At 42.4% G+C, this 26,344-nt stretch overlaps 1 protein-coding gene across 1 annotated transcript; it reads right to left on the minus strand.

Moving 5' to 3' along the window:
* Nucleotides 1–12,659: 12,659 nt before the first annotated feature.
* LOC125739837 (Y+L amino acid transporter 2-like) lies at nt 12,660–26,221 on the minus strand. Its single transcript, XM_049010339.1, has 10 exons — nt 25,710–26,221; nt 24,875–25,437; nt 21,808–21,933; nt 20,965–21,109; nt 20,533–20,656; nt 20,135–20,238; nt 18,356–18,452; nt 16,672–16,821; nt 16,380–16,563; nt 12,660–15,510 (listed from the first exon to the last, which is right to left on the minus strand). The coding sequence occupies exons 2-10, from the start codon at nt 25,374–25,376 to the stop codon at nt 15,416–15,418; spliced, it is 1,527 nt and encodes a 508-aa protein (XP_048866296.1). The 5' UTR covers nt 25,377–25,437; nt 25,710–26,221; the 3' UTR covers nt 12,660–15,415.
* Nucleotides 26,222–26,344: the final 123 nt, after the last annotated feature.

The raw sequence follows: 26,344 nt of genomic DNA on the forward strand, positions 1-26,344 counted from the left end.
AATGAAATGGGACAGAGAGACATCGCTTTTCCTGACTGCCAGACTTACCTGTCTGTTATACTTTCTTGCAGTACTATAAACGTAATTAAATTTGGAATTGTGCCATAGGAGGGGACCAAATGATGAACAAATGATGCACAAAAACTTCTCACAAATAATCTAAAGCTTTCATCCAAAATATGAAATGTGCTATCTATCTCTTGATAGGGCTGCGCTGGGAGGCTTGTGTAGGCAGGGAATCCTAATCTCAAGTCAGGCCACTAATATTTCAGTATGGGAGATGATGCCGTTATATATGGCACAGAAGATAAAAAAAACGTTACAGTGCTGAAAATAGTTTATAAACCATTAACATTAATTAACACACCATCATGTCTCCTACTGATATTTAAACCCTTTCCATTGCTGCTTATATACACAAAACATTGGCAATGTGACGAAGACGTGGAATCTGTTTTTCATACTTTTGGTATGGTGTGTTCTTTGGACTGTTCCGTAATGGTACGTTTTTCATTTAGGCATTATTACTGACAGCTTCTACTGCAAATAAAATCATCTGGGTGTGGGTGTTCAAACATTAACTTATGTAGCGAAACATTCTACACAGTGAGTAAGAAGGCCATGCGTTGTTAATCAATGAAGCGCAACATAATTTTTCGACAACTCAGAATAACAGGATTTAGCAGTACAAGGCTGCTAAACTTGATAATGGACTGGTCATCTGCATACCATGAGTGATTGTACAGTAAAATCCCATTATAGTGGACTCAAAGTTATAACGGAATATCGTCTATATCATAGCACTGTGGGATCATGACAGGCAGATCATAACACTCCCTGAGAGGCACAGGGGTGGGCCATACAATTTGCCTAATTTGCACTAAAACTTCTAGTTAGTTTCACCATCTGATTATTTAAAGTTTTGCTCTGCATGGCAGGCCAGGCCACGCCACCGAGAAATCTCCTGGTACGTCTCTTGAAGTTAGTAGACAATACATGCAACTGTTCAAAATTGTAAGTCTCCAAACACATGCTTAGCATAGTGTCTGACACTATGAGGTGATTCATTTACCAGATCTGAAGGTCCTGCGGTTTCATCATCCCTCGCCATCAAATGCCGCTTCATTGAACACAAAGGACTCATTGAACAGTCATTCTCACAGCTGGTAACCAGTTAAGGATACTGATGCTTGAACATGAATCACAATCTGCTACCTTTTCCTAGAAAACCTTACTAGGCTTGTTCCTCTCTGCAAACTTTCTATGGTGCTGGAATGTCCTTAAAATAATTTATGACTATACTTTCTATGGGCAATGAAGTTGAATCTGATTGTGGAGCAATCCAACACTATGTTTGATTATGACACGTACAGACAGTCCTATAATCACGTTAATGTTTACCATGTCTAGTTGTTTTTGTTTTGTTTTATTGCTTCATGGATAGTTTTACATTATTCCAGTGTATAAACAGAATAGCGCCCTTATCTTTAAACACTTTAAAAAGCTTGGGCCGCTTCAGATGCTAAACAGACTTTTGCCTCCTGAAATGTCGGGTTCGAGGCCCTTGCTCAAGTGCCCAGCATTGAGATCCTTCTGCTGACCACAGGATTTGAAGTGGTGAACACAGCCGTCAGTATTCAGGTGAAGGAGATCAGGCCTGGGGGAAAATGGCCGCAGTACAGGTTTCGACTCCCACCTCACGCTAGCCAAGACACATTAGCTTATGAGATGATGTACAAGAAGTTCTGGAAGTTCAGTGACATAACAAAGCATCACTTCATCTCTTTCACTGTGGAGAATGTACGGGCACCCTGAATATGAGTCATTATCTCTAATCACCACCACTTACCTGCATGGCTACCTATTTTGCCAATCTCCAACAAAAATGTTTTTCCTTTCCCACCTTAAAGAAACCCCCCCCCCCAACAACTGCAATTTCTCCATTATAATCGATGAGTGACTCTTGAAATCCACTTCATTAAGCACTCTACATTAGAAGCATAATTAGATTTTATCCATAGATGACAAAATGGATTCTCTGAACTTTGGGTGGTTTGTGTGACATTAAGTATTGATTCTCTACTGAAGATCCTAAGCCAGAACCTTAATAATAATGTTACTTATTTTTAACCTGATCTTTCACAAGCACAGCTCTAGTGAAGTGAAAGAAAGTAGAACAGGACTGGACAATTACTAAAACACACAAATATGGCCAGACTTTGATGGACTTATTGTCCTAATTTTCCTGGTCAACTCAAAATGTCTCAGGTAACTGATGGAACCTAAAATTTAAAAAATCTGCCTTACAGTAGTCGTAGTTGTGTATACATGTTATGTCAAAGTAAAAGCCCATTTCATGACATAATGTACCATTAGCTGCAGCTTTGGAAAGGGGAATAGTTATGCAGTCCAGATTGGTGGGGGTGGACATTTTCCTGACTTCTGAGAAACATAAAGTCCTGCTTTTGTAGACCTCCATCGCAGGGTCAAGCAGACCCATTATTCCATCTCAATAGCGCTGACCCTCATTAGAACGTACGCCCTGCAGCACCAGCCAGAACACAACACATCATTTCTCAGCGTAATCTGATGACGAGGAGAGCTGGGGCCTACGCTTCACAGACTAGCGTTTTGGCCGAGCAGTCTATGCAGTCCGTTCTGGGAGGCCACTGACAGCCCTCCTCAAAGGCCTGCACTAACCCACAGGTGTTCCATCTGGGTTCCTCTCTTCCCATGGTGTTACTTCCCATGTGTTCGCATACTTCAGAAACAGAAGTGGAATAAAGCCCTATTTGGATGGGATTATATTTTCCTGGAGAGGATCAATATGTAGCTTGTAAAGTGATTTGACTTGATTCAGACAGGATAAGAAATGTGTGTAATTTGCCCTTTTCCTGACTGGCATAGATTCCCCCCCCAAAACTCCGCCCATAATTCCTTCACGTTCTTTAATTGATGTATGTTTCACAGTTTTAAGTATACTTTCTTCTCTTTGGAGGGGGGGCAGCGCCCCAGTGCCCCACATTAGCGAACTGCCACTGATGTATTTCGTAGTGTTGTACTGCTTTACACTATGAGCGAAACTCAGAATCAGAATTGGAGCTCATTTCATTGCCGGTATGTGCAAACATACAAGAATTGTTTGTGGTCCAGGGCCAGACATGAAGTATGGGACAAAATTACAAGACATACAGGAGAAAACTCCACACAATGCTACTGCATGTGTAAGAAAAAAAGAGAAAAACTATGAAGGGAAGATGTCAGATAAGAGGGTCATTGTCTGTGGGTGAGTGGGCTGCACTGGGTGATGGATTATTGAGGCACTAGGCCAGTTTATTTAGAAGTTGAGCATCTGTAGGGAAGAATCTGTGGAGATGGCATGAGGTCTGGGTCACAATACACTCGAGCCTCCTCCCTGATTGCAGTCTGGTGAAGAGGTGACCATCTGGATGGGTGGAAGAGCAGCAATAGTCTCAGCCCTCTGCCATAGCAGTGAATAGATCTTGTAGCGTTAGCAGCCGATAGCCTGTGGTTTTCTTAGCGGAGCGGATCACATGTTCTAACCTTATCGTGGAGGAACAGGAAACCAGGTGATGATGTAGTATGTCACGACACACTCAGTGATTCAGAGCACAACCCATTCAAACTCTGTACGTACCCATTAAAACTTTGTTATTACTGGAGGTACACGCTGTTTCCCTAACAAAAAGAGTAATGCCTTTGTAGATATTTTTTTTTGTACAGTATATTAAAGGATTGTCCCGTATTGGTAAAAAAAAGCTGGCTCCCATTTTGCACACCGCCCTCAGCAAATTTAAATGATGCTACGAGTACCACAACTGGAAGGATTATTTTTCAGTATCATGTGCAAAGCGATATACAGATATAGGGTGGGATTTTGTAGTTGGGATGAAGCACCAGGTAAAATCACACAAACATAAACCCGGATTATTTGTTTGAGCAAATAAATTAGAAACTCCAACCTGATTGGCTCTAGGGGTGTCCTTCCATATAGAATTCCAAACCTTTACGAAGAAATCAAATAGTTCTTTGGAAAGGGAATAAAACCAAAGATCACTGACCTTTGTGCGTTGCTAAATTTGGTCGTTACAGTTACTCTGACCACTGCAGCACACTTTCAGTCGAAAGGTTACTAAGCTGCTTGGAAGCAGGTCATTAGCCTTTCCTAGCATTATTTGTAATCTCTCAGGGAATTACGGATAAGTATCTCCTAAAAGCCGGAAGCTACTTACAAGGCAAGTGTTGTTATTTGTGAACTATATGATGGCAGATTTAGCTGGTGGGTTTTAGGAGGATTATCTGCTGCCCACTGTAGCCTGCGCAGATCAACATACAACCATCTTAAACCAACTTTAAACCTTAAGACCGGAAACGAAAACGAAATTATACAAAAAAGTATTTCTGTCCATCAACTATAAATTCTGTACTGTATTTCTTACACAACTATAAGTCAATACAATATCTGTAATGCAAATGAAAATCTATCCTCATAAAAGTCATATTCCTAATATAATTTAATGAACACCAGATATACTTCATTGAACATAATTGATGAATGCAGTATTTTGACATTTAAATGGGAGAATAGTACGAGCAAACATTTTTAATACAAACTTGTGATTCTTTCCTGGTTCCTAAACTATGTGAGAGTTTAAGTCATGAAATTGCACAGAATCCCCGAATTCAAAGCTAATGTAATTGTATTCAGTCATGCAAATGACTTTCTCAATATACCTGTTTTTTCAAGACATATGCGGCTGGACTATAGGTGAGCTAATTGTTTAGTTATTATTTTAAATTATCTATTTGTTATGAGCTATTTTGTAGAATGATTCCTTATCTGTGGAAGTGGTCATTATGGATTTAACGTAGCATGCTACAAAACTCTTATAAAAAAGCTGGCATACTGGATAACACACTTGCTAATAGTGTGCAGCATACAGTATATACTGGTTACAGTATGCAGTACACTGTATGCAGTATGCCACTTTGAAAACATCTATTCAGTCAGCCTCTCACAGAGAAGCTGAAGATACTGTACTTGGCGCTGTATTATGAGCCAGATTTCTTGCTTAGCCAGATAACTTTGAGGCTAAGTAGAGGTAAATCTGGCTCCAATACCATGACTCTGGTTTATTTCTTGGCAGGACACATCTCCATGGTAACATGCTACATGCCAAACTTGTTCCAGAGCAGGTTATATTTCAGGCTGATGAATTTCAAACGGTACTTAAACCAACCAAAGAGAATACATCAGTAGACTGCCTGATGTAACAGATGGAATTTCCTAAACTCTTGAAATGGCTTGTCCATGAAAATCCTGTGACAGAGGTAAAGTTAGCAGTATATTCAACTTTCAGTCTTTCGGCTATAATATCTTTCATCAAGCAAGCTAGGCAGTTTTTAATCACAGACCACTTATGTCCACAGACAAAGATGCATACAAGCCCTTTTGCTATATGTACTATATAAAAGAGGTGATCTTTGCTGTAACAAAATATTGCTTCAGCATTTTGAGTTGACAGCAGCTCCTGCACAATCCTGGGTTCTGAATGTTGGCTTGTGCACGTCATTTTCAATAGCTGTCGCTTTTCTTACACACATTAACTCTGACTCATACACTGAAAAATGCACAGTAATCTGAAAATCAAGTGGTGTGCGTTGTCCCCCAAGGTCCATTATTTAAACCACACTTTTCTTGACATGTCCATCTCATTGAGTTTTGTAATTATTAGCCCATTTATTCTACCCTTTAGACTTTGAATGGTGTAATAATAAATGGACATAGATGCTATTCTAAAATATGTCACCATCTTTGTCATCTTCCACGGCCACCTGCCATGCTTGCGTGTGTGTGAACCAAATATCCCCCACAATGTGATAAAAGCCTATTATTTTGACATTGTGGGGACCATTTTTTGAGGTAAAGTAAAACTACCTGTAAAGTTACCCCCCGATGATAATTTTGCCAGCTGGCTGCACTATGGATAACATTTGCTGGACTAGCAAGTTCATGACCAAAAATCAATGTAAACTTATTAATAGAATATTCAGAAAATCGTCTTATGCCCTACTTTTTAGAATTGCTGACCTGTAGTCCGGAGTAGGTGGGCTTATGTCTTTTTGTCCCTGTGTATGGGTGTCTGTGTATGTTTGGGGATGTGTGTATGGTCTATGTTTGCGGGGGGTCTGTGTGGATGGTGGGGGTCTGGGTCCGGGGCTTGGGCATGGTTGGCCTCCTGGGCATGGTTACTGACCCCTTTCCTTGCGGTGGTGGCCTGGGAGGGGGGGGGGGGGGCTCTCTACTGAGGGCTGGGCTCATACGGGAGCGGCTGTCCCCTCGTGGTGTCGGCTGCCTGTTGCCTCTGGTTCTCTGGGGCTCATGCCCTTTTGGCTGTGGGGGCTGCGTCTGGGACCTCCCTCCTCCCCCAGCTGGGGTGGGGGCGCGGCTCTTCCGTGCTATTTGGGGGCTGCGGACGTCCTGGGCCTCCTGGGCCTGTCTCCGCCGACCTCTGGCTCTTGTGGAATGTGGTTGCGGCCTCCCACCCTTGCTATTGAATACATTCTGTGTTGAAAATTCACGCACACAACACGCGCACACAACACACGCACACAACACACACACATAAGCTCGCATCTCGCCTACACAATTGAGCACACATATACATATACTTGCGTGCACCCCTCCAAGCACACACTAAGATTTTATATGCTTGTATAGTTGAGTTACTTTCTTCATTCTTTATTTTAGTTTGCTCCTGAATTTATCCGTTTCTGCACTTCTTTCAGATGCTGTTGATCTTTTGCCTTTTTTTCTCCTTCCCTCTCCTTACAGATTGTGTTTTCTACTCATATCAGACTTATGTCTCTCGTACTTTTTTTGTGTTCTTTCCTTTTATTTCTTTTTTTCCCCCTCCTAATCTGTCCCTCCTGTTCGGCCAGCTCAGCCACTGCAATATTTTACATCTGCTAAAAATCCATCCATCCATTTTCTAAACCCAGGATGGGGGGGGGGCAGCCCATCGCAGGGCACACTCACACACCAGTCACTCACGCATGCACACCTACGGGCAATTTAGTAATTCCAATTAGCCTCGATATGTCTTTGGACTGTGGGGGGAAATGGCGTACCCGGTGGAAACCCCACGACGACATGGGGAGAACATGCAAACTCCACACACATGTGACCCAGGCGGAGACTTGAACCCAGGTCCCAGAGGTGTGAGGCAACAGTGCTAACCACTGCACCATATATATATATTAAAAAAAAGAATTACTGACCTGTACAATGTTCCTGGGGAGTTTCCACAAGATGGCGGCTGCAGGCTCAGTTTTCGCTCTTGATGGCCCTCTGCCTTGGAGTTCTAGTTGTACTGCCTGCTGTTGTTGCAGTTACAGTTTTGGATCTGATCCAGTGTACATTTTTAGGTTTAGATTTTCATCCATATAAGGTTTTTGTGAAATAATAATAAGATCCGTGAAAGATGAAATTAGGCAAATACAGTAATAAGAACAATTACTGGAAAAAGTCCCTCTCCAACATCTAACATAGATACGGACCTCCCAGACAAACTCAATACATTCTATGGGAGGTTTTAACAGTCTCCAGTCCCACCTTATTCTCACGCTTCCACCCATTCTACATTCAAGAGAAGGAGGTGGGGGCCACATTGTGAAGAAGACAACAGAGGGTAAAGATAATACGATAATAGCCTTTTATCTAGCCCCCTCCCCAGAGCTGTGTCCTCTCTCCCTAACTCTTTTCGCTCTACAAAAATCATCTGACACCCCACCATGCTTAAATACGCAGAAGACACAACCATAATTGCACTTATAACCAACAACAACTTAGACCGATACCATGAGCAGTTAACCCAAGCAGTCACTTGGTGCCTTGTTAACAACCTCCAGCTCAATGTATCTAAAACACAACACTGGTTATAGATTTCAGTCACAGCTGAATGTTATGCATGAATCTTCAAAGTAATTCATGTCTTTGATGGGACATTGATTGGCAGTGTTTGCAAAAGAAATTGAAACCAGTTAGGAGACAGCATAACTAAATAGGATAAGACTATGTAGCTATAAGTTTGGGTGTTTTCAGGAGTCTGGCCTATCACACAAAGAATCATTGAAGCGGAGCCTGTTCTTCTCTTTACAGAAAGAGAACCAGCACTGAATGGATTTAACTTCCAGAATTTGTTCCTTCAAGTTCTCTGTTCATCAATTTGTGCTTCCCCAGTGACCTCTGCGGCTGCGATGTCTGAATCCAAGTTACAGTCTGTAGTGATAGATTGTTCTTGTCAGCCAAGCACCCGATACAGCTTGAGACACAAAGAGAGCCGCGTTGTACCTGGCCAAGGGTTTATTTGTTTCCACATGTCAGGTTCTAGCTAAGAAATATGACTGACAAGCAATTATCATTGCAAGTATCCTAGGTTCTGTGCTGTCAGTCACCAGCCGCTATTTATCATTTATCTGGATGGTCGCTCATTAACCGCTAACGTTCATGCAGAATGTACTTTAAATAGTCATTTAAATTTAGTTAGTAGTGTGGAAATGAATTTATACCCATTTGTCAATGGAAATTTTCTACATCAAACCCAACTTAGTTGGGACTCAAGGCCAGTCCATAATAATTACCTTCTTTTAAGCTAATCTTTTCTTTTCTATATGTGTTTTTCCATCGCTCTAAACACAGATCTCTTGTTAAATGCAACAGTCATTCCCTCTGCAACCCAATGGTATTATGCTGTGATCACCATGTTTATGGTATGAATGGTATCACCTTGGTTTGTATCAAACCCAGACTGTGATTTTCAGGCCTAAGAATTCAACTTCAGATTCACAAATTACAAAGACTTTTTCTTCAGAAGTTCTCAGGATCAGTTACATGGATTCTGGCAATTCAAAGCATGATTAAATTTGTGTCTTTCACAGAAGCGACTTTTATATTAATACTCTCCTTAAGTGAGGAAGATATGTATAATACGTATGTATTTATTTCCTACTATTTCTCATTTGCACTATGACCTACAAGAACGATATTTCAGTTCCTGCAACGTATATCTGAAAACAGCAACCGTCCTGGGATTTTCACACAATATAGACTCTGTAGTTTACAGAGAATGATGCAGGGAAAAAGAACCCAGTGAGCAGCAATTCAATGAACAGAAACACCCTGTTGATGAGAGAGGCCAGAGGAGAATGGCCAGATTCGTTAAAGTTACCAGAAAGACCCCAAAAGTAACAGCTCAATAAACCAAGTGTGCAGAAAGGCTTCTCTGAACCATTTGTCCTCCATGCAGTTCTGAAAACAAAAGTGGCTCCCGTCTCACAATAGCTAGTGGCTGCTCAGTGTGTGTGTGTGTGTGTGTGTGTGTGTGTGTGTGTGTGTATGTATATACTGTATATATATATATAATGTTTTTTCTTTTGTTTTTAGTGTTATTAATTATGCTCCATGCAATGCTTAAAGTATTGCCAACAACCCCAACCAGAGGTACATTGGTTACAAAAAACAAACTGGGAATTTGTCACTGACAGGGTGCCCCTTAGTATATTTTGCCAATCATGATCAACCTGTTGGCCACCAGCAAAATAAATCATTATCCATTAATGATATACTGCAATCGATATTGACTGACAGATTAATTACCCCTGGTACATAGGGTATTTAATACCAGGGATGGGGGAGAAAGACCGGCCCTCACAAGATCGGCCCATCGGGAAAATTCCCAAGCTACCCAATGACCAGTCCATACCTGTCCCCGACTTTTTACCACCTTTCATTTAAAAACAGATCCCATGACATGTACTACTTCTGAGCCTCTGAGTCCATAGGGGGGATAAGGGTTAAGCACCAGTGGTTTGCTAAGTCAGGTTCCTCCAGAAGATGCTGCCCTGGCTATTTTTTTGCACTTGCCAAGATCTACTCCTGGCTGCAAATAGCCGGCGATGCTTCTACTCCGTCATGTGGCTGTCAACTTGCCAATGTGCAAAATGTCAAACGGTGTTATACAAACTTTGCATTTTGCGTTCGGTTCAGCTTTGGAATCTATAGCCAAACAGTTACAGTATTTGGGTTTGCTAAGCCAAGCAGGTGGAAACTTGCAATGCAAATGCAGTACATGGTAAGGTAGCCTACATCGACACACAGACACACCCCCACGCGGTGGATTGGCCAGTTGCACTTTGATGTCCGCCCGTTACACATTCTAACACTGTCAACCGGCTCACATCGGTAATTTCAGCAAAAACATTTATAAGAAAATTCAGATATTAGTTTAAAAAATAAAAAAGAAAACATAGTAGGCCAATTTGTCAGTCTGAAATATTTCCATACTTTTCTTTCCTTTTTCCATATCTATCGAGAGTAGGGAGACTCCAAATCAAATTCCACGCTTTCCCATACTGCATAAGAACTAGCTGAAGAGTTCCACTTCTCAGTTAGTACAAAAGCCGGCCAGTAAGGCTCTGTTGTAAACCATATGAGAGAAACTGAAAGAGTGTAGCTAAATGGCGATCGAAAAAGGGAGGGGGACAGTTTCCCAGCTTGTTTGTCCTTGAGATAAGACCCCGGTGTACAGCGCTGAATGATTTATGGAATGCGATTGTTGCGCTTTTCAATATTGTTCAATACGGCTTCTCTGATTGCCACCGTCTGGCTTTCTCAAGCTACATCCCAGCTGCCTGCTTAGCTGCCCCTGGGCAATAGAACCTTTAATTGGATCTGAGAAACCTTTGGACTCTTCCACCTCTGACATGATTTCCATCGAAGCAGGAAGACAGCAGGGCAGGAGGCTGTGCTTCTCTTGAAGGGCAGAATTTTAGGGGATCCACAGTGGGGAACAGGTAACAATCCTCAGGACTGTGGGCATATGTAGATGCATGCACACACGCAAGACACACACACACACACACACACGTTTGTATGCACACATTTTTGGGGACCGTCATTCATTTCTATGGGAAAAGCCCTAGTAATGTCAACCTTAACCCCTACCCAGCCCTAACCTTAAGAATAAGTAACCAAACAAAATATTTGACTTTTGATATTTATAGTTTTTTGATTACACTGACAGATTATTAAATAGAATTTCCCCTTGTAGGAACAAAAAAAATGGTGGGATTCCCTAAAGGTGGGACGCAACAGTACTAAGCACTGCACCGCCCCTTGTTATTTTACTGTATTTTTTGTTACGTTATTTATTTGAACCATTTAAGAGGCATAAAACAAGCTTAGTGAGTGGGAGTTATGAGTGAGGTTTGTAAAGAATGCCACCAAGTGGCATGCAAGGGAATCGCATCTTACAGCCACAAGAAATATTTGTCAGAGAGATGTCATTGTGCGGATGCGCACAATGTTGCCCTTATAAAATTATGAAAGAAATAAAAATAATAATAATTACTTTTTTTTGGCTCCACCCAGCATTTTTACCCAGCATTAAAACACAGTTCTCTCCCTACCGATGACAAAAGCAGACAGTGTGTGGCTCAGAGAGCTAAGCCATCGTGTGACATTGACATTGTGTGTCTGTGATTGGAAGGTTGCCAGTTTGAGCCTGGTCTTGGGAGAATAGCCATGTCTGTGGCCTCCTAAGCAGGGCCCTTAAGCCCCGGCTCCATGGGTGCCGCTACAGGTGGCTGCCTTTCATTGCAAAGCTTGCTCTCAGCTATATACAGCCACTGAAAAAATTAAGAGATCACTCTATATTTTTAAAGAAATCTGCATTTTTTAAATCCTGGTTTAATCCTGGTTCTGCTGGCAGAAGGTTACGCTGAGCAGCAGGTTGTTTTATGTTCAAAGTTTCTGAGACAGCAGCACATAAGAATGACATGATGCGGGAGAAACTGGGAACGACCAGAAAGCAGCCAGGTAAAGGGCGGAAGCGACTTCCTAATGCCAGAGTTAACTGTTAACTTATCTGACAGTTTCTCACGAATCGGAGGATGATATCAAGTGACCTTCAAACGGAATGGGAAACATTAAGTGCCGGTGTGAAGTGCACTGCTAGGACAGTTTGTATCAGGCTCCTAGAGGCAGGACTGCTCACCCATAAATTTAGAAACAAACAATTGTGCTGTGGTCTCCATTTTTTCCACTGCTGTATGTGTGTCGCGGAGCGGGCGAAGAGAGGAGGGCGGAGCGGGCGAAGAGAGGAGGGCGGAGCGGGCGAAGAGAGGAGGGCGGAGCGGGCGAAGAGAGGAAGGCAGAGCGGGCGAAGAGAGGAGGGCGGAGCGGGCGAAGAGAGCATGGCGGAGCGGGCGAAGAGAGGAGGGCGGAGCGGGCGAAGAGAGGAGGGCGGAGCGGGCGAAGAGAGGAAGGCGGAGCGGGCGAAGAGAGGAGGGCGGAGCGGGCGAAGAGAGGAAGGCGGAGCGGGCGAAGAGAGGAGGGCGGAGCGGGCGAAGAGAGCATGGCGGAGCGGGCGAAGAGAGGAGGGCGGAGCGGGCGAAGAGAGGAAGGCAGAGCGGGCGAAGAGAGGAGGGCGGAGCGGGCGAAGAGAGCATGGCGGAGCGGGCGAAGAGAGGAGGGCGGAGCGGGCGAAGAGAGGAGGGCGGAGCGGGCGAAGAGAGGAAGGCGGAGCGGGCGAAGAGAGGAGGGCGGAGCGGGCGAAGAGAGCAAGACGGACTCTGAATGCGATTTGCCTTCCAGGAATTTTATTAAACCGACAAACTATTTTACGTTATCATTCACATCAAAGCAGATGTTAACTAAGTTAAATGTTCACTGCTAATTATTGTATTTTGTAAGTTTTATTACAATACGATACAATGCGAGGGTGAATCGAAGCAACAGAATTTTCCATAGGTGTGAATGGTGTCCGTTTAAAGCTTCTAATGCAGGCTTCTCTAATTCCGGTTCTGGAGAACCAGAATGCAACACAGTTTGCAGATTGCCATGTTCAAACATACCTACTAAACCTGGTACTAAACTATACCTCTCTTCTAAAGCTTTACAACACAGGGATCCTGACCAGTGCTTGATATGGGGAAAAATAGGTGCTGGTCATCATTCAGTACCAGGTGCCGGTACTCCCCTTGTTATTAATTACTAGGTGCTGGTACTCCCCTTGTTATTCAATCCCAGGTACTGGTACTCCCCTTGTTATTCACTTCCAGGTGCTGGTACTCCCCTTGTTATTCACTTCCAGGTGCCAATACTCCCCTTATTATTCAGTACAGGGTGCCGGTACTCCCCTTGTTATTCAGTGCGAGGTGTCTGTACTCCCCTTGTTATTCAGTGCGAGGTGTCGGTACTCCCCTTGTTATTCAGTGCGAGGTGTCGGTACTCCCCTTGTTATTCAGTGCAAGGTGTCGGTACTCCCCTTGTTATTCAGTACCAGGTGCTGGTACTCCCCTTGTTATTCAGTACCAGGTGCTGGTACTCCCCTTGTTATTCACTTCCAGGTGCCAATACTCCCCTTGTTATTCACTTCCAGGTGCCAATACTCCCCTTGTTATTCAGTACGAGGTGTCGGTACTCCCCTTGTTATTCAGTATCAGGTGCTGGTACTCCCCTTGTTATTCAGTACCAGGTGCTGGTACTCCCCTTGTTATTCAGTACCAGGTGCTGGTACTCCCCTTGTTATTCAGTACCAGGTGCTGGTACTCCCCTTGTTATTTAGTACCAGGTGCTGGTACTCCCCTTGTTATTTAGTACCAGGTGCTGGTACTCCCCTTGTTATTTAGTACCAGGTGCTGGTACTCCCCTTGTTATTTAGTACCAGGTGCTGGTACTCCCCTTGTTATTCAGTACGAGGTGTCAATACTCCCCTTGTTATTCACTTCCAGGTGCCAATACTCCCCTTGTTATTCAGTACCACCACATATTGAGAGGTACTGGTTCTCTGAACAGAAAAACAAAGGTGTTGATACTACCGACCCACTTCAAACATGGATCCTGACCCAAGTAAACATCCATCCATCCATTTTACAAACCGCTTATCCTACTGGGTCGCGGGGGGTCCAGAGCCTATCCCGGAAGCAATGGGCACGAGGCAGGGAACAACCCAGGATGGGGGGCCAGCCCATCACAGGGCACACTCACACACCATTCACTCTCACATGCACACCTACAGGTAATTTAGCAACTCCAAATAGCCTCAGCATGTTTTTGGACATTGGGGGGAAACCGGAGTACCCGGAGGAAACCCCACGACGACATGGGGAGAACATGCAAACTCCACACCCATGTGACCCAGGCGGAGACTCGAACCCGGGTCTCAGAGGTGTGCCGCAGAGGGGTCCCATGCCGCCCCCCCAAGTAAACATTTCTTTCTTTAAGGTTGATGTGTCCAGTGCAGATTGGAATATAGTTTTATTGGAAAGCCAGAATTTTTGTTTTCTTTCACCATCTTCGTTGTTTCATGTAGTGATTGCAGTGATTTCAAATATTCCACACCAGTGACTATTGCCATGTCCGCGTGATTTTGTCCTTTATGCGCTTAAAATTATAATGCTGCTACTAAATGTAATATGCATCCTCTGCATAAAAAAATTGAGTATCTTTGCATGCGTCATTATGTACCTGCAAACTCATTATATTTAACTTCATAATCACATACATCAAAAACACAGAAATGCTATTACATTCATACACTCACAAGTCATTTTGAGTAATACTGTCATATAAAGATGTGTTTCTAATTCAGTGTGCAAAGGTTTGTTCACCACTAGTCTGTTTCACCATCTCAAATGCATATCGATTCACTGCTTTGGCAAGCAAACACAATGCATCTGTTAAAGTGAGCAAAAAACGCGCACCATCTGGAATCATGTGGTCTTTCATATTCATTTTGCACCAGGAATTATGCTTATATTACATACTTGTTGATAGTCCTTTATAAAATACAGCAGCATGTGGGGGCGGTGTTTGGCCCTGTGAGTTAAGACTAGCCCGTGACTGGAAAATCCCCTGGCAGAATGATGTCACCATTGGAATCTCCAGCAAGGCCCTTTACCCTAATTACTCCACGGACTGGCTGACCCTGTTTTCATTGCGTTGGATAAAGCTGTGTTCTAAATATATGTATGGTAATGTAATAACACAAGTAATCACTGCATATTTGCAGCAGTTAGCCTGCCTCTGCTGCCCTCTAAAGGTCACATAGCATATATCTTTGAATACAATTTGGACAAAATGGAGTGTTCATTCATCTCCTCCTTTCATTGGTAAGAAATGAGGTATGGAATTTAAACCACAAGAACCGAATGTCCTCTAGTGTCCATCAGTAAAACAAAGAACTTACGCAACTGCTACTCAAAATTCATGGAACCAAAAGTCACTCTAACACACTTTCATTTTCTCCCGTTCTGGCACTGAGGCACCTTGTGAGAACCTGTCATATTAGGAAGGCAGTGCCAAAGCTGTCTCTGAAGGGGGGCGTTAATGTCATTTGGCCTTGCTGTCGTACATCATCTCAGGCTCCGTGTCCAACTCTGTCAGACAGCAGTAGCCCAGAATCTGGCAGTATCGAGTGAAGGCATCTGGCAGAGAGATAGAGAGCGAAAGATAGTGAAAACCCACTCAGTCAAACAGAAAGCTCCAGTTAGATCTTAAAAAGACAGGTATTTAAGACTGTAGTACTGGTTACTGACAGTAATGATGACATAATGAATATATAATGTGACTATTGTAGTGTAACGCAAAACCATGTGGGCCAGGGAACACAGAGGTACTTTCACCACCTACACCATCTACTTCCAGTTTTTGTTTATTTGATTTTGTTTCATTTAGCTTTATAATTATAAAAAAGTTATGTTACATCATTTTATCTAAGAAGATGGATAAAGGAGACTGACGTGGGATATGATCCAGGTATATAAGACAAACAGATCTGGATGCTGTTCAACTAAATAGTTACTTCAATATTAGTTCAAATACGAGAACTTGTGGCTGTAGGTAGAAATTAGCGGGAGAACATTTTAAACTGGATTTGAGAAAGCACTTCTTTACACAGCGTGTACTTAGAGAATGGAATAGTCTTCCTGCTAGTGTAGCGCAAGCTAAAACCCTGGGTTCCTTTAAATCAGAGCTATATAAGATTTTAACAACTTTAAGCTATTTGTTGAATTCGCCCCCAAGCGAGCTTGATGGCCCGAATGGCCTCCTCTCGTTTATAAGCTTCTTATGTTCTTATGTCTCCTTGCAATGCTATTGCAAAATATCTATGCTTTGAGAAATCCCCAATGGAGACAGCAGGATGTAACAATAAATGTCATAAAGGACTTAAATCAGGATATAGAGACCCAGCACCATCAGAAACATGAGAGTGGTTGTTCTATTCTAATGACATGTAAACCCCCCAGTATCATTTTCACAATTCTGAGTGTTCACAAATTCCCTCTGGCTTTACCATTCAGTTGATTGAGGAAGCTGGGCCGCCTGTCTTCAGGGAGGTAAATCCCAAAATAGTAAACGGGAACTCCAGACAGGGCGATGGCCACACCAATGAGGGAATTGATGGTGTCCCAGTACAGAGGGACAATGATGAGAAACAAACTGCACAGGCAGTAGATGCAGGGAAACAGCAAAGTCAGCTGCAGGCACAAAGGAAAGGCCTGAGTTACTGACAGGACAAAAGAAACAATGAAGAACATTACTGGATGGTGTTCAGGACGGCAGGTTCCCATGGAAACCTCCGTTACCTTGACAGGCCTGTGTCTGTCGGGCTGTGTGATGCGCAGGTAGATCTGTCCAGCCACGGACAGGCCTACAAACAGCCAGTAACTGAAGCTGAAGTAGTTAATAAGCTGGAAGACGTCTTCCACACAGAGGAAGATCAGCCCCATTATTCCCTATGGCAGAGCATGACATTGACAACATAAAAATACTGATTGTTTTGAAAGGCCTGACATGTTATTGTACTAGGACATTAAATAAAAATCAAGGTACAAGGTTATGCTTTACATTAACGAATCCTTATATATTACATTCATAAAGCATTCATAAGCCGCATGTAAATATAATTTATCCTAAAATACCTTAAAAGTTTTTAAATACATTAATAACAAACACTGCATGATATTATTAATGTAATTTAAATATGCTAAGGTATGTTACAATGTAAGGTATACTTAAATGCTGCTTATAAATGTTCTATGAAAGCACTATGAATGCATTATGAAGGTGCAGTGAATATTCTACAAATGCATTATAAAGACATTATGAAGGTGCAGGTTATGTAAAGCGTTACCAGATACAAATAGGTAACCAAGTCATCTTCCTGCTTGTGGAAAGGCTTTGTTCATAGTTCATAGAGTAATAAACAGCGTCAGTGTTAACCACCACTCAAGTCACATTACTTTGTGGCGCCCTGTTGACCACAAATAGTCACTACACCAAACATTAAATAAACACGTTCCTTATTTAGAAGACGCTGAAGCAGCATGTGGAGCTAACCAGCTAGCTAGCTGGGATGCTAGCAAGACACGACATCTATTGCACGCACACACGCGCACACACGCAGTATTTTATATCTTTGCTGGGACTGTCCATTCATTTCTTTGGTCATAACCCTAATCCCACTTACAACATCCTTAACCCCTATGCAGCGCTATCCGTCACCATGAGTAACCGAAAAAACTTCAAGACTTTAGGCATGTTTAGTTTTTGCACTGCATTCACAGATTTTTATAAAACTGAAGTTCTCCTACTTTTTGTTTTTTTTTTTGTCGTCCTGTTTTATTTGCTAATCGTCTGTCCTGTTTAAGTATGCTAAGAGCGACTAAAAACCGGAGACAAATTTCTTGTGTGCGTAAACACACTTGGCCAATAAAGCTGATTCTGATTCTAGGGACCTAAAAAAATGTCCTTACAAGGTAAAAAGTTACAGGTCCCCACAATGCAATAATTACAAAAAACACACACACCCCAGAGATGCCGATCACCCAGCTGTATGTCTTTGGAGTACCGGGCTAAAACCCACACAGAGAAGCTGGAGAGAACATGCAAACTCTGCACACACATACAACAGTGCTACCCACTGTTCCACTGTACCAGCCAAAAATAAATAGATTAAAACCTACCAACTTGTTGTTAGTATTATCAAGGATGCACACAAATGGTACGCAAGTACACATTCACCTTTAATAGCGATATGTGCAGCTATCGATTTCTGTAACAGCACAAATGCGTCCTTATTTTATGTGCATTTGTGCTGCTACGACAAGAAATCACTGTGCATTTTAACCTGTATGCTGCAAATGAAGTACGGATTAGCATGTACAGTGAATGCGAAGGCGAATTGCGTAGCGGTTATGTGCATTCCTGAATATTATGCAATAGGCGTGTCGAGTTCTGCTGAAGACCCACTTGCAGGTTTGCACTCACATTGAAAATGAGGGCCGGCACGGGGGTAAAGCGCTCGGCATGGATAAGGCTGAGGCTGCGAGGCAGATGGCCTTCTCTGGCACCCACGAAGAAAAGCCTGCAGAAGCAGAGCCCTCAGTCAGCCACGCAGCAGCACAGAGCCAACGATGGGGTTTGTCCAAGACCTACGGCCCTCATTCTCGATCACCTCAAAATTAAATCACTTTAATGGGATTTTAACAAACTGCACACACTGTGGTTAGTTTATTAGGTACACTTACTCGCTAATACCAACAACCTGCTTCCATAACCACTGCATCAAGTGACTGCAACTGAATACAGATAGCATGTAGACAGGGTCAAGAGGTTCAGTTACTGTTTTGCTAAGCTTTATAATGGTTAAGATGCCTGATCTTTCAATGTGGTGTGGTGCACGTACAGAGGATGATGTGATGCATGAAAATGCACCGTACAATATTTCTGTGAGTGAACGGTCAAATTCAGGCCACAAATGCACAAATAACACCCAGTACAATGGCGTGCCGTACGGCTTCTCTAGATACACGTCTAACCTTGAAGCAGTTTAATCAGCAAAAGCGGGTTCTTACTGGTGCTAAATATATCTACTTAATAAAACCACCACTGAGTGTATATATACACATATGTATCAAAAGTTGTGATTCATATTCCCCTATAAATTAAACTCTGCAATGTAATGCATTTCATTCTGTTTTCTAATAATACTTCAAATTACCAAAAAAACAACAACAAGAGTAACAGTCTTGAGACCGACAAATAATTCTCCCTAATAACTATCTCCATGAGTCAATTTCAGGTTCACACCTGCAGACGCCACGGAATTCGAAGCATATCCACGGTTTCTATAACAAAAATGTATTAATGCACTGATTAAGGGTCTTGCAGCAAAAGGTCACATTCACACACTCTGGGTCAGAGGTATTCAAACTGTGGGATGTGAAAGGATTGCGGTGGAAAGGGTGCAGATGGGGGGGGCTGAGGTGGGGGCAGACCTCTCTTCACATTGCAAACATTACAAACATCAGTGATAATGTGAGCACATTATTTGCCCATACACATTACGCGACTGCCAACGAATGACTGGCACAAGGTCAGTGTGTGTGTGTGTGTGTGTGTGTGTGGGGGGGGGGGGGGGAATCAAGACAAAAATCAGCCCTAGGGGGGCTCTTCAAAAAGATTTTGAATACCACTACTCTGGGTGATTAAAAGAAAGTTTACTTAAGCTGCTGTCTTTGGACTGCAGCAGAAAACCTCGGCAAAGACAGGGAGAAAACACCCACTTACACTAAGCCAGGCTTCCGAAGCCGCATCCATGGAGGTGTGAGCCCCCTCTGCCACCCACTCAGCCACAGGCCCACCAGGAGTATAACTTAATTCTCAATAGAACTGCATGTAACCTTACAACAGCATTTACATGATCACACTGTGGTCTAAGTATTAGGAAGAATCACAATGTTTTTCATATTCTACAATCATCCATCTTCTATCCGTTCACCATGGTAAGGATGTCTTTAATTGGCCCGGTACATTTAGCCTGGTATCCCAGCCTTATATCCCAACCAGGATAAGCGGATAGAAGATGGGCAATCATATTTTTCTTTTGTTTGTTTTTTCCCTCCCCTGTAATTAATGAAGCTTACCAAGTCATGCTTCCCCTGGCGATACCACAGAATCCCAGGCTTCCCTTCCACTCTCCGCTCCTCTTGACATGACAGCGTACTCATGTGTCACACACACCATTTTCCTACAGTGCCCCTTTACCTGGAGGCTGCAATGACGGAGGCATTCAGCCCCCCATAGCAGGACATCGCCACAGAGATGGGAATGGTCCACTTCAACGGTCCAAGCACCTCGTTCCCAAAAGTCTGACGGTCATATCCACAAAAACATCAACATAAAACAAGTGCAATATGGAGGCCCACATTCAGAAAGTGTCAAATTAACTGAAGCAATATGGTTGTACTCCAACATTTTCCAGTCAATGTCCTAAAAGGCCACTACTCAGTCTTTTTACTTTCCATAAATTAATGAAATTAATTTCTACCTATCTAATTCACTGTTTTATTTAAATAAATGACAACTTTTACTTAGGAATTAAGGACTTCACATGAGACAAAGGCTCAAATTTGTGCTGTGGGGCGTATGTTACAGAACATTACCACTGCAACTGCATCACTGGCCAGCAAGGAAGACATATCAAGCGCTACATAGTACGCCACGTTGGTCAGCAGATAGATGATGGTGACTATGGGCATGGATATGGCAATGGCCAGAGGCAGGTTCCTAGGTAGAAGATGTGAGTAAGAAAGTATGGTCTCCTATAAAAACTAATGGTTAATGAACCTTTATAAACATTTCACACATTTATCATTATAAAGATCACTGTATTGTAATCAAAAGTCTCATTTTCTAACAGTAAATTCACATTCTAGAATTAAATCATAACATAATGACACAATGTATTCAATTATGTAATCTGACTCAAATCACTTACAAAATCACTTCTATAATACAAGGTAACCTTGGCGATCTGCAGAATTTTTATTTTTTTTTCAGACTAATAAGGGGTGAACTCTGATTATGGCTGGTACCTCTCTGGGTTCTGAATTTCTTCTGTGACAAAATTGAGGGTGTCCCAACCGGAGTACGAGAAGAGGGCGGAATACAGGGCCAGAGCGATGCTTCCAGGATCTGTGGAAGCACCTTCGAATGGCTTGCTGAAATTCTGCGTCTCACCTCAAATTGAGAGAAAGGACAGTGATCATTTGCGTCCATTATAGAACAAATCTATCGCAAATCGTGGATCTGTCATCTACTCATGTGCCAGCTGGAACCCCATACATATTTCCAACAAATAAACATACTTGTACAGTATTGTGCGAAAGTTTTAGGCAGTCAAAGAAAATGATGCTGTCAAGTTGGTGTAGAACCGATGTCTATAAAAGTACGTTAGCTTAACCATTTGAAACCTCTCCTATACTGTAAGTATCACAGTGTTGGCAGCAACCATCCAATACACTCTTGTACTATTTGACTCGACCGCTAGCACACCTTGTATGGCTAACCAATACCTCACTAACCATTAAAACCTATTTGCTTAATTTATTAAGTAAGCTGGGGGGTGAAATGTAATAAATACATGGAATAGCAGAGGTGCCACTGAGGAGATGTTTGGGAACTGATGCTCGGGAACTGGTGTTCGTCTAGCCACCCAGCAAGATATCAGTAACTTTTTGGAAAATAGACAAAATCCCTGTCAGTTTTTATTGCATTACTCTTAATGTGCATATATTCTCATGCCAAAATGTGTTTTTGTTCTGAACAAATACACGCTTATTATCAAGATAATCAGCGTTCAGCATTTCTTTTGTTTTTTTGCACAGTACTGTATATACACAAAAAGATACCTTCAAATCCCCAGACAGCCCCCTCACCTTGCACTATCTTCAGGATGCCCATAGCAATTATGACAAAAAGGGAGACGAGCTTGGTGTAGGTGAAGAGGTCCTGAACCCTGGTGCCCCACTTCACGCAGGCACAGTTAATGAAGACCAGCATGCCTGAAAGAGAGGGGGGCAAGACGTCATATGGCAGCCAGTTAAAGGTGTAGAGCTGCATCGATGGATCAGTTATTAAGATGCTGACTCGATGCATCGATCTCTAACATCAGAGTCGATGTTTGGGGGCAAAATAAAGATACTCCTACATTGAGATTTTGCACTTTTCCATTCAAAGGTAGACGCACTACGTAGCAGCCCTAGCATGCAAATTTCTGAAACGTAGGATGAGAGGGGAAGGTTCATTAATATTCACAGAATAGAATGGAATAGAACAGAATTATTGTTTTTGTACAGGTACGACAAAACCCTGTGTACTTCCCACCAAAATGCTATAAAGCATAAATAAAAAGAAAGAGAAATAAGAAAATAAGATTGAAAATGTACAGTGTCAAGCTTACATTACTTATAGGAAGCACTACCTGAAAATCTTTGCAGTGGGATTCCTTTGGGAAACTCGACCCTGTTCCAAGCACAGAATGCTCTCCCTAATGGTTAAGATCTTATGGGAAATATTTCTGTTTTGTAGGCCAAAAACCTGTTCTTTTTGCTAGCTACACTAGCAATGGTCAAGACTGAGCTAAATAACTAGCAGAAATTAAAACAAACATTAACCAATATGTTGTGTATCTATAAGGTTAACAAATCAGTATCAGCCAATATTCATTAAAAATTAAGGTCCAAAACATCACTCTTGGTTAATATTTAAAAATTATCAGCATTCCAAGTTAGCGGCACTTGGCAGCTAAAGACACAATTACTAAAACAGTGGAGATGATTGCACTGGAAGATTTTTCAGTGAAGTTAAAAAAAGCTTTGAATTTAGGCTATAAAATACCTTCAAGATTGAATTATTCCCCCATTAATTGCAATCGAATAAAATCAATTGAGGCCAATGACACCCCCGCAGCCACCATTTTATTTTTTTTATTTAGTGTTGCAATGGCTTTGTGTATGCCCATCTCTTAAGATGGAGAAAATATGGCAATGACAAGTGTCAAGCAGAGAAAGACGGAAGCAAGTTCCACAAAGAAATCCTTGAGTCTCCAGGAATACATAGAGATGTTACCCAATTCAACAGCAGAATACACTATGGTTTATATGAAATTTGAAGGAATTGTACTAGTACAGTTAAAGCAACAATCTCTATCAGGCAAAATAACCATTGAACAAGATACCCACTTTCCTTATATATAAGTGACTGCAGTCATCAAGCTAGTTTGTGGCACCTGATTGGGATTTGAAACTGGAGAGCAGAGTAAGTGAAGTACACATCTTCAGGTAAAAGGTATAAAACAAGCAAAATATTCAAGCAGTGTATTGACAGAGCCATTCGTCTAGAAGGTGTAAACCTTGCGTAGAGCATTATACCTGAAAAACATCCATGTTAATAAGAAAAACGTGACATACGCATGTAGTACTGGATAAACAATATAACCAGCAGTTATACAGTGCAATGCAGAACAGCCCCGGCAGCGTGACTGCTGGAGGCAAAACGGATGATTCACGTTAAACGTAATACAGTATATCATTTAAGAAAAGTCATCAACATGGAGGAACACTTCTGGAGTGGGGGGGGGGGGGCACACAGTAGCACCTCCTAAGAAAAAGGCAACATAATGATTTCATTTTGCTCCTAAATATTCATAATTATAAAAGTATGCCATACTTCCAGTTAAAGAGCTCTGGATTTGAGCCCCATGTCCAACACTAACAGACTGACAGTCTTTTTACAAAGCGGGCTGAAGGGTGAACGGCTGTCCCAACCCTGGAAGGACAGCCTGTGCTCCTGTGAAAACAGCTGGGGAATGCTGTAGCCAGCCAGAGACCGAGAGCTTGGTGAGCAAGCAGCTGGTGGTTCCTGTGTCTGATCCCACCCTCCGCTTCCTGTCGCAATCCGTGAGGCTACAGGGCACTCTGAAAGCAGAACCGCAGCATTTGCTAATGCTACACTTCATGCTAGCATGACACAGCTCTAATTTACAGTGTTTAGTGTGTGTGTGTGTGTGTGTGTGTGTGTGTGTGTGTGTGTGTGTGTGTGTGTGTGTGTGTGTGTGTGTGTGTGTGTGTATATATTCACCCTGAAATGTAAGGTGATTTACTACTTTATTATTTTTTAAGCTAACATAATTTATATGTTTGACCTACAACACTGTTTATTAATATATCTAATAATATATATTTGAGATATGTATGTTGTATACAGTATATTTAAGATGGGGAATTACATTACACTGCATTTATTTAGCAGATGAATTTTGTTTGGAATGATGCACAAGTGAGGCAGATAGCCCAGGCTGAGCTTCTACTGAATCACTATTAAGAAGTAAATGCTAGCACTAGTGCAAGAATTATGCATTATGCTACAAACATAGCAGAGAGCTAGTCAATCAAAGACAAGCGCAGAAAACATACTGGGGATAAGCGAGAATTAAAAGGGGATTTCTTTCGACATTTTAAAGGCACATTGTGGTCAGCTAGGTTGTGTGCTCCCCCAACCACAAGCTGATACTTCTTCCTTCCACTTTTCTTCAGAGTCAGAAGACATTAAACAAATGGCTGCTTGCCATAACCCACGACTTGTATGCAGGGGGAATTTATCCGGCGGGTTTTGACATACATAGACTTACACACATGACAACAGCTAGTCATTCTGAAAACTGACTCTGCCCCAGTCTCATCACAGACTCGCACAGCAAGTTCTCTTTTTTTCCTTGTTTTCATCAGGCCTGGCTACTACTCCTTTTTAAATTCAGCCATGTCCACTTGAGGAACAAATTAGACCATATTTTTACAACGGTCCTCCTCTTGTTTACGTTCAGCCAATAGTTTCATGCAGAACATGGAAACAGGTGCTTTGACCGTCATACTAGACTCATAAACAAATCTGATAGGCATGCGTGGGTATGCGTGTCCAGGCACATTTATGAAAATCAATGCTTACAGATGCAGGCAGCAGCGATGAGCCTTACAGCATCGTAGGGAGGCTGGCAGGTGGGGTAGAGACCTTCAACCAGGTAATTGGCAAAGGTGAGGGCAATGACAGCCTGGCTGGCCGGTTCGATAAGAAGGATGGATGTCCACAGACGGATAAAGGCCAAAAATCCGCCAAAAGACTCCAGGATGTAGGCGTAACTTGCACCTGACTTGATGATGGTCGTGCCCAGCTCAGCATAGCAAAGTGCCCCGAACATGGAGAAAATGCCCCCTAGAGCCCATATGAGCAATGACAGGCCGTAAGAGGTACTGAACATCAGCACCCCTTTGGGGGACACAAAAATGCCCGAGCCAATCATGTTGCCCACAATGAGGCAAACACCGTTCACCAGGGAAATCTCCTTTTTCATCTGCATCTTGACCTCTGTCCCAGATGGGGCTTTCAGGTTCAGGGATGCCTCAGATTGGGTCTGTGACCCGCTGCACATATCCTGGGTCCAGGCTTTCATGGCTGCCACCTTCTGCCTACTTCCAAACGTAGGTACATGAGGGAAGCACCCCTGATTACAGCTGAGGAGAGAGCAGGGTCAAGGAGGCAAACAGATTAAGGTTAAAGGTCAGCTTGGCAGGGAACACAAGAGAAAGTTTACGACTACCAGCAACTTGAGGACACAGCACTATAGTGCAGGTCTGGTCATGCGAGCTTTTGAAGATACCAATATTTATACATTTACCAGAGTCATTTATAAGAACACATACTACTGGATCGAATCCCTGCAGTAAAACAAAACTGTTTCTTAATATTTTGCCCAATGAAATACAGAAAAGGCAACTCTACTTACCCAGTAAAATATCCAAATCCACAAGACAGTAGTAGTGACGCTAATCCCTGATAAGAGACAAGACATTCTCAAACTAGGTAAATAGGTAAAGCTTGGGACGGAAGTGTAAACAGTGTTGCAATGCCTCTGAAAGGAGATACAAGTGTTCCCTCGCTCATCCACTAACATCTCTATTTTTGGCACCGACCACTCAGAAGCGAGAACCTCCATTCCAGGAAAGATGCCAAAATTGGCTTAAGAGGACAGCCTTTCATTGCTTTGTCATCAGTAGCAGCTGAAACAGGCCTATTAGATTAGGGCACACCTAAGCACGGACAGGGTTCGTAAATACAAACCAGTTTAAGGATCCATTCCTGAAAGTATCATCGGTCAGACCGAAACAAGTAAGGGAACAAAATGATGGTTTATTTTGTAAACAGAAAATACAGGAAGTGTGTGAACTAAACCTGAAAAGATGACTCTCCAATAGCAAATTTTAATTCAACTACGTTGACAACTTCAGAATACCTGTAACTTATTTAAGGGAAAAAAAAAAACATTTGATTTGAACGATATTGAATGATTTGAACATTTGAACGACTCAAAAATCATGCAAGGTAGCAGATCGATAGCATGACCAGAAAACTTCAGAAATA

The sequence above is a fragment of the Brienomyrus brachyistius genome, chromosome 4, assembly GCF_023856365.1.
Source record: "Brienomyrus brachyistius isolate T26 chromosome 4, BBRACH_0.4, whole genome shotgun sequence".
Taxonomy (NCBI): domain Eukaryota; kingdom Metazoa; phylum Chordata; class Actinopteri; order Osteoglossiformes; family Mormyridae; genus Brienomyrus; species Brienomyrus brachyistius.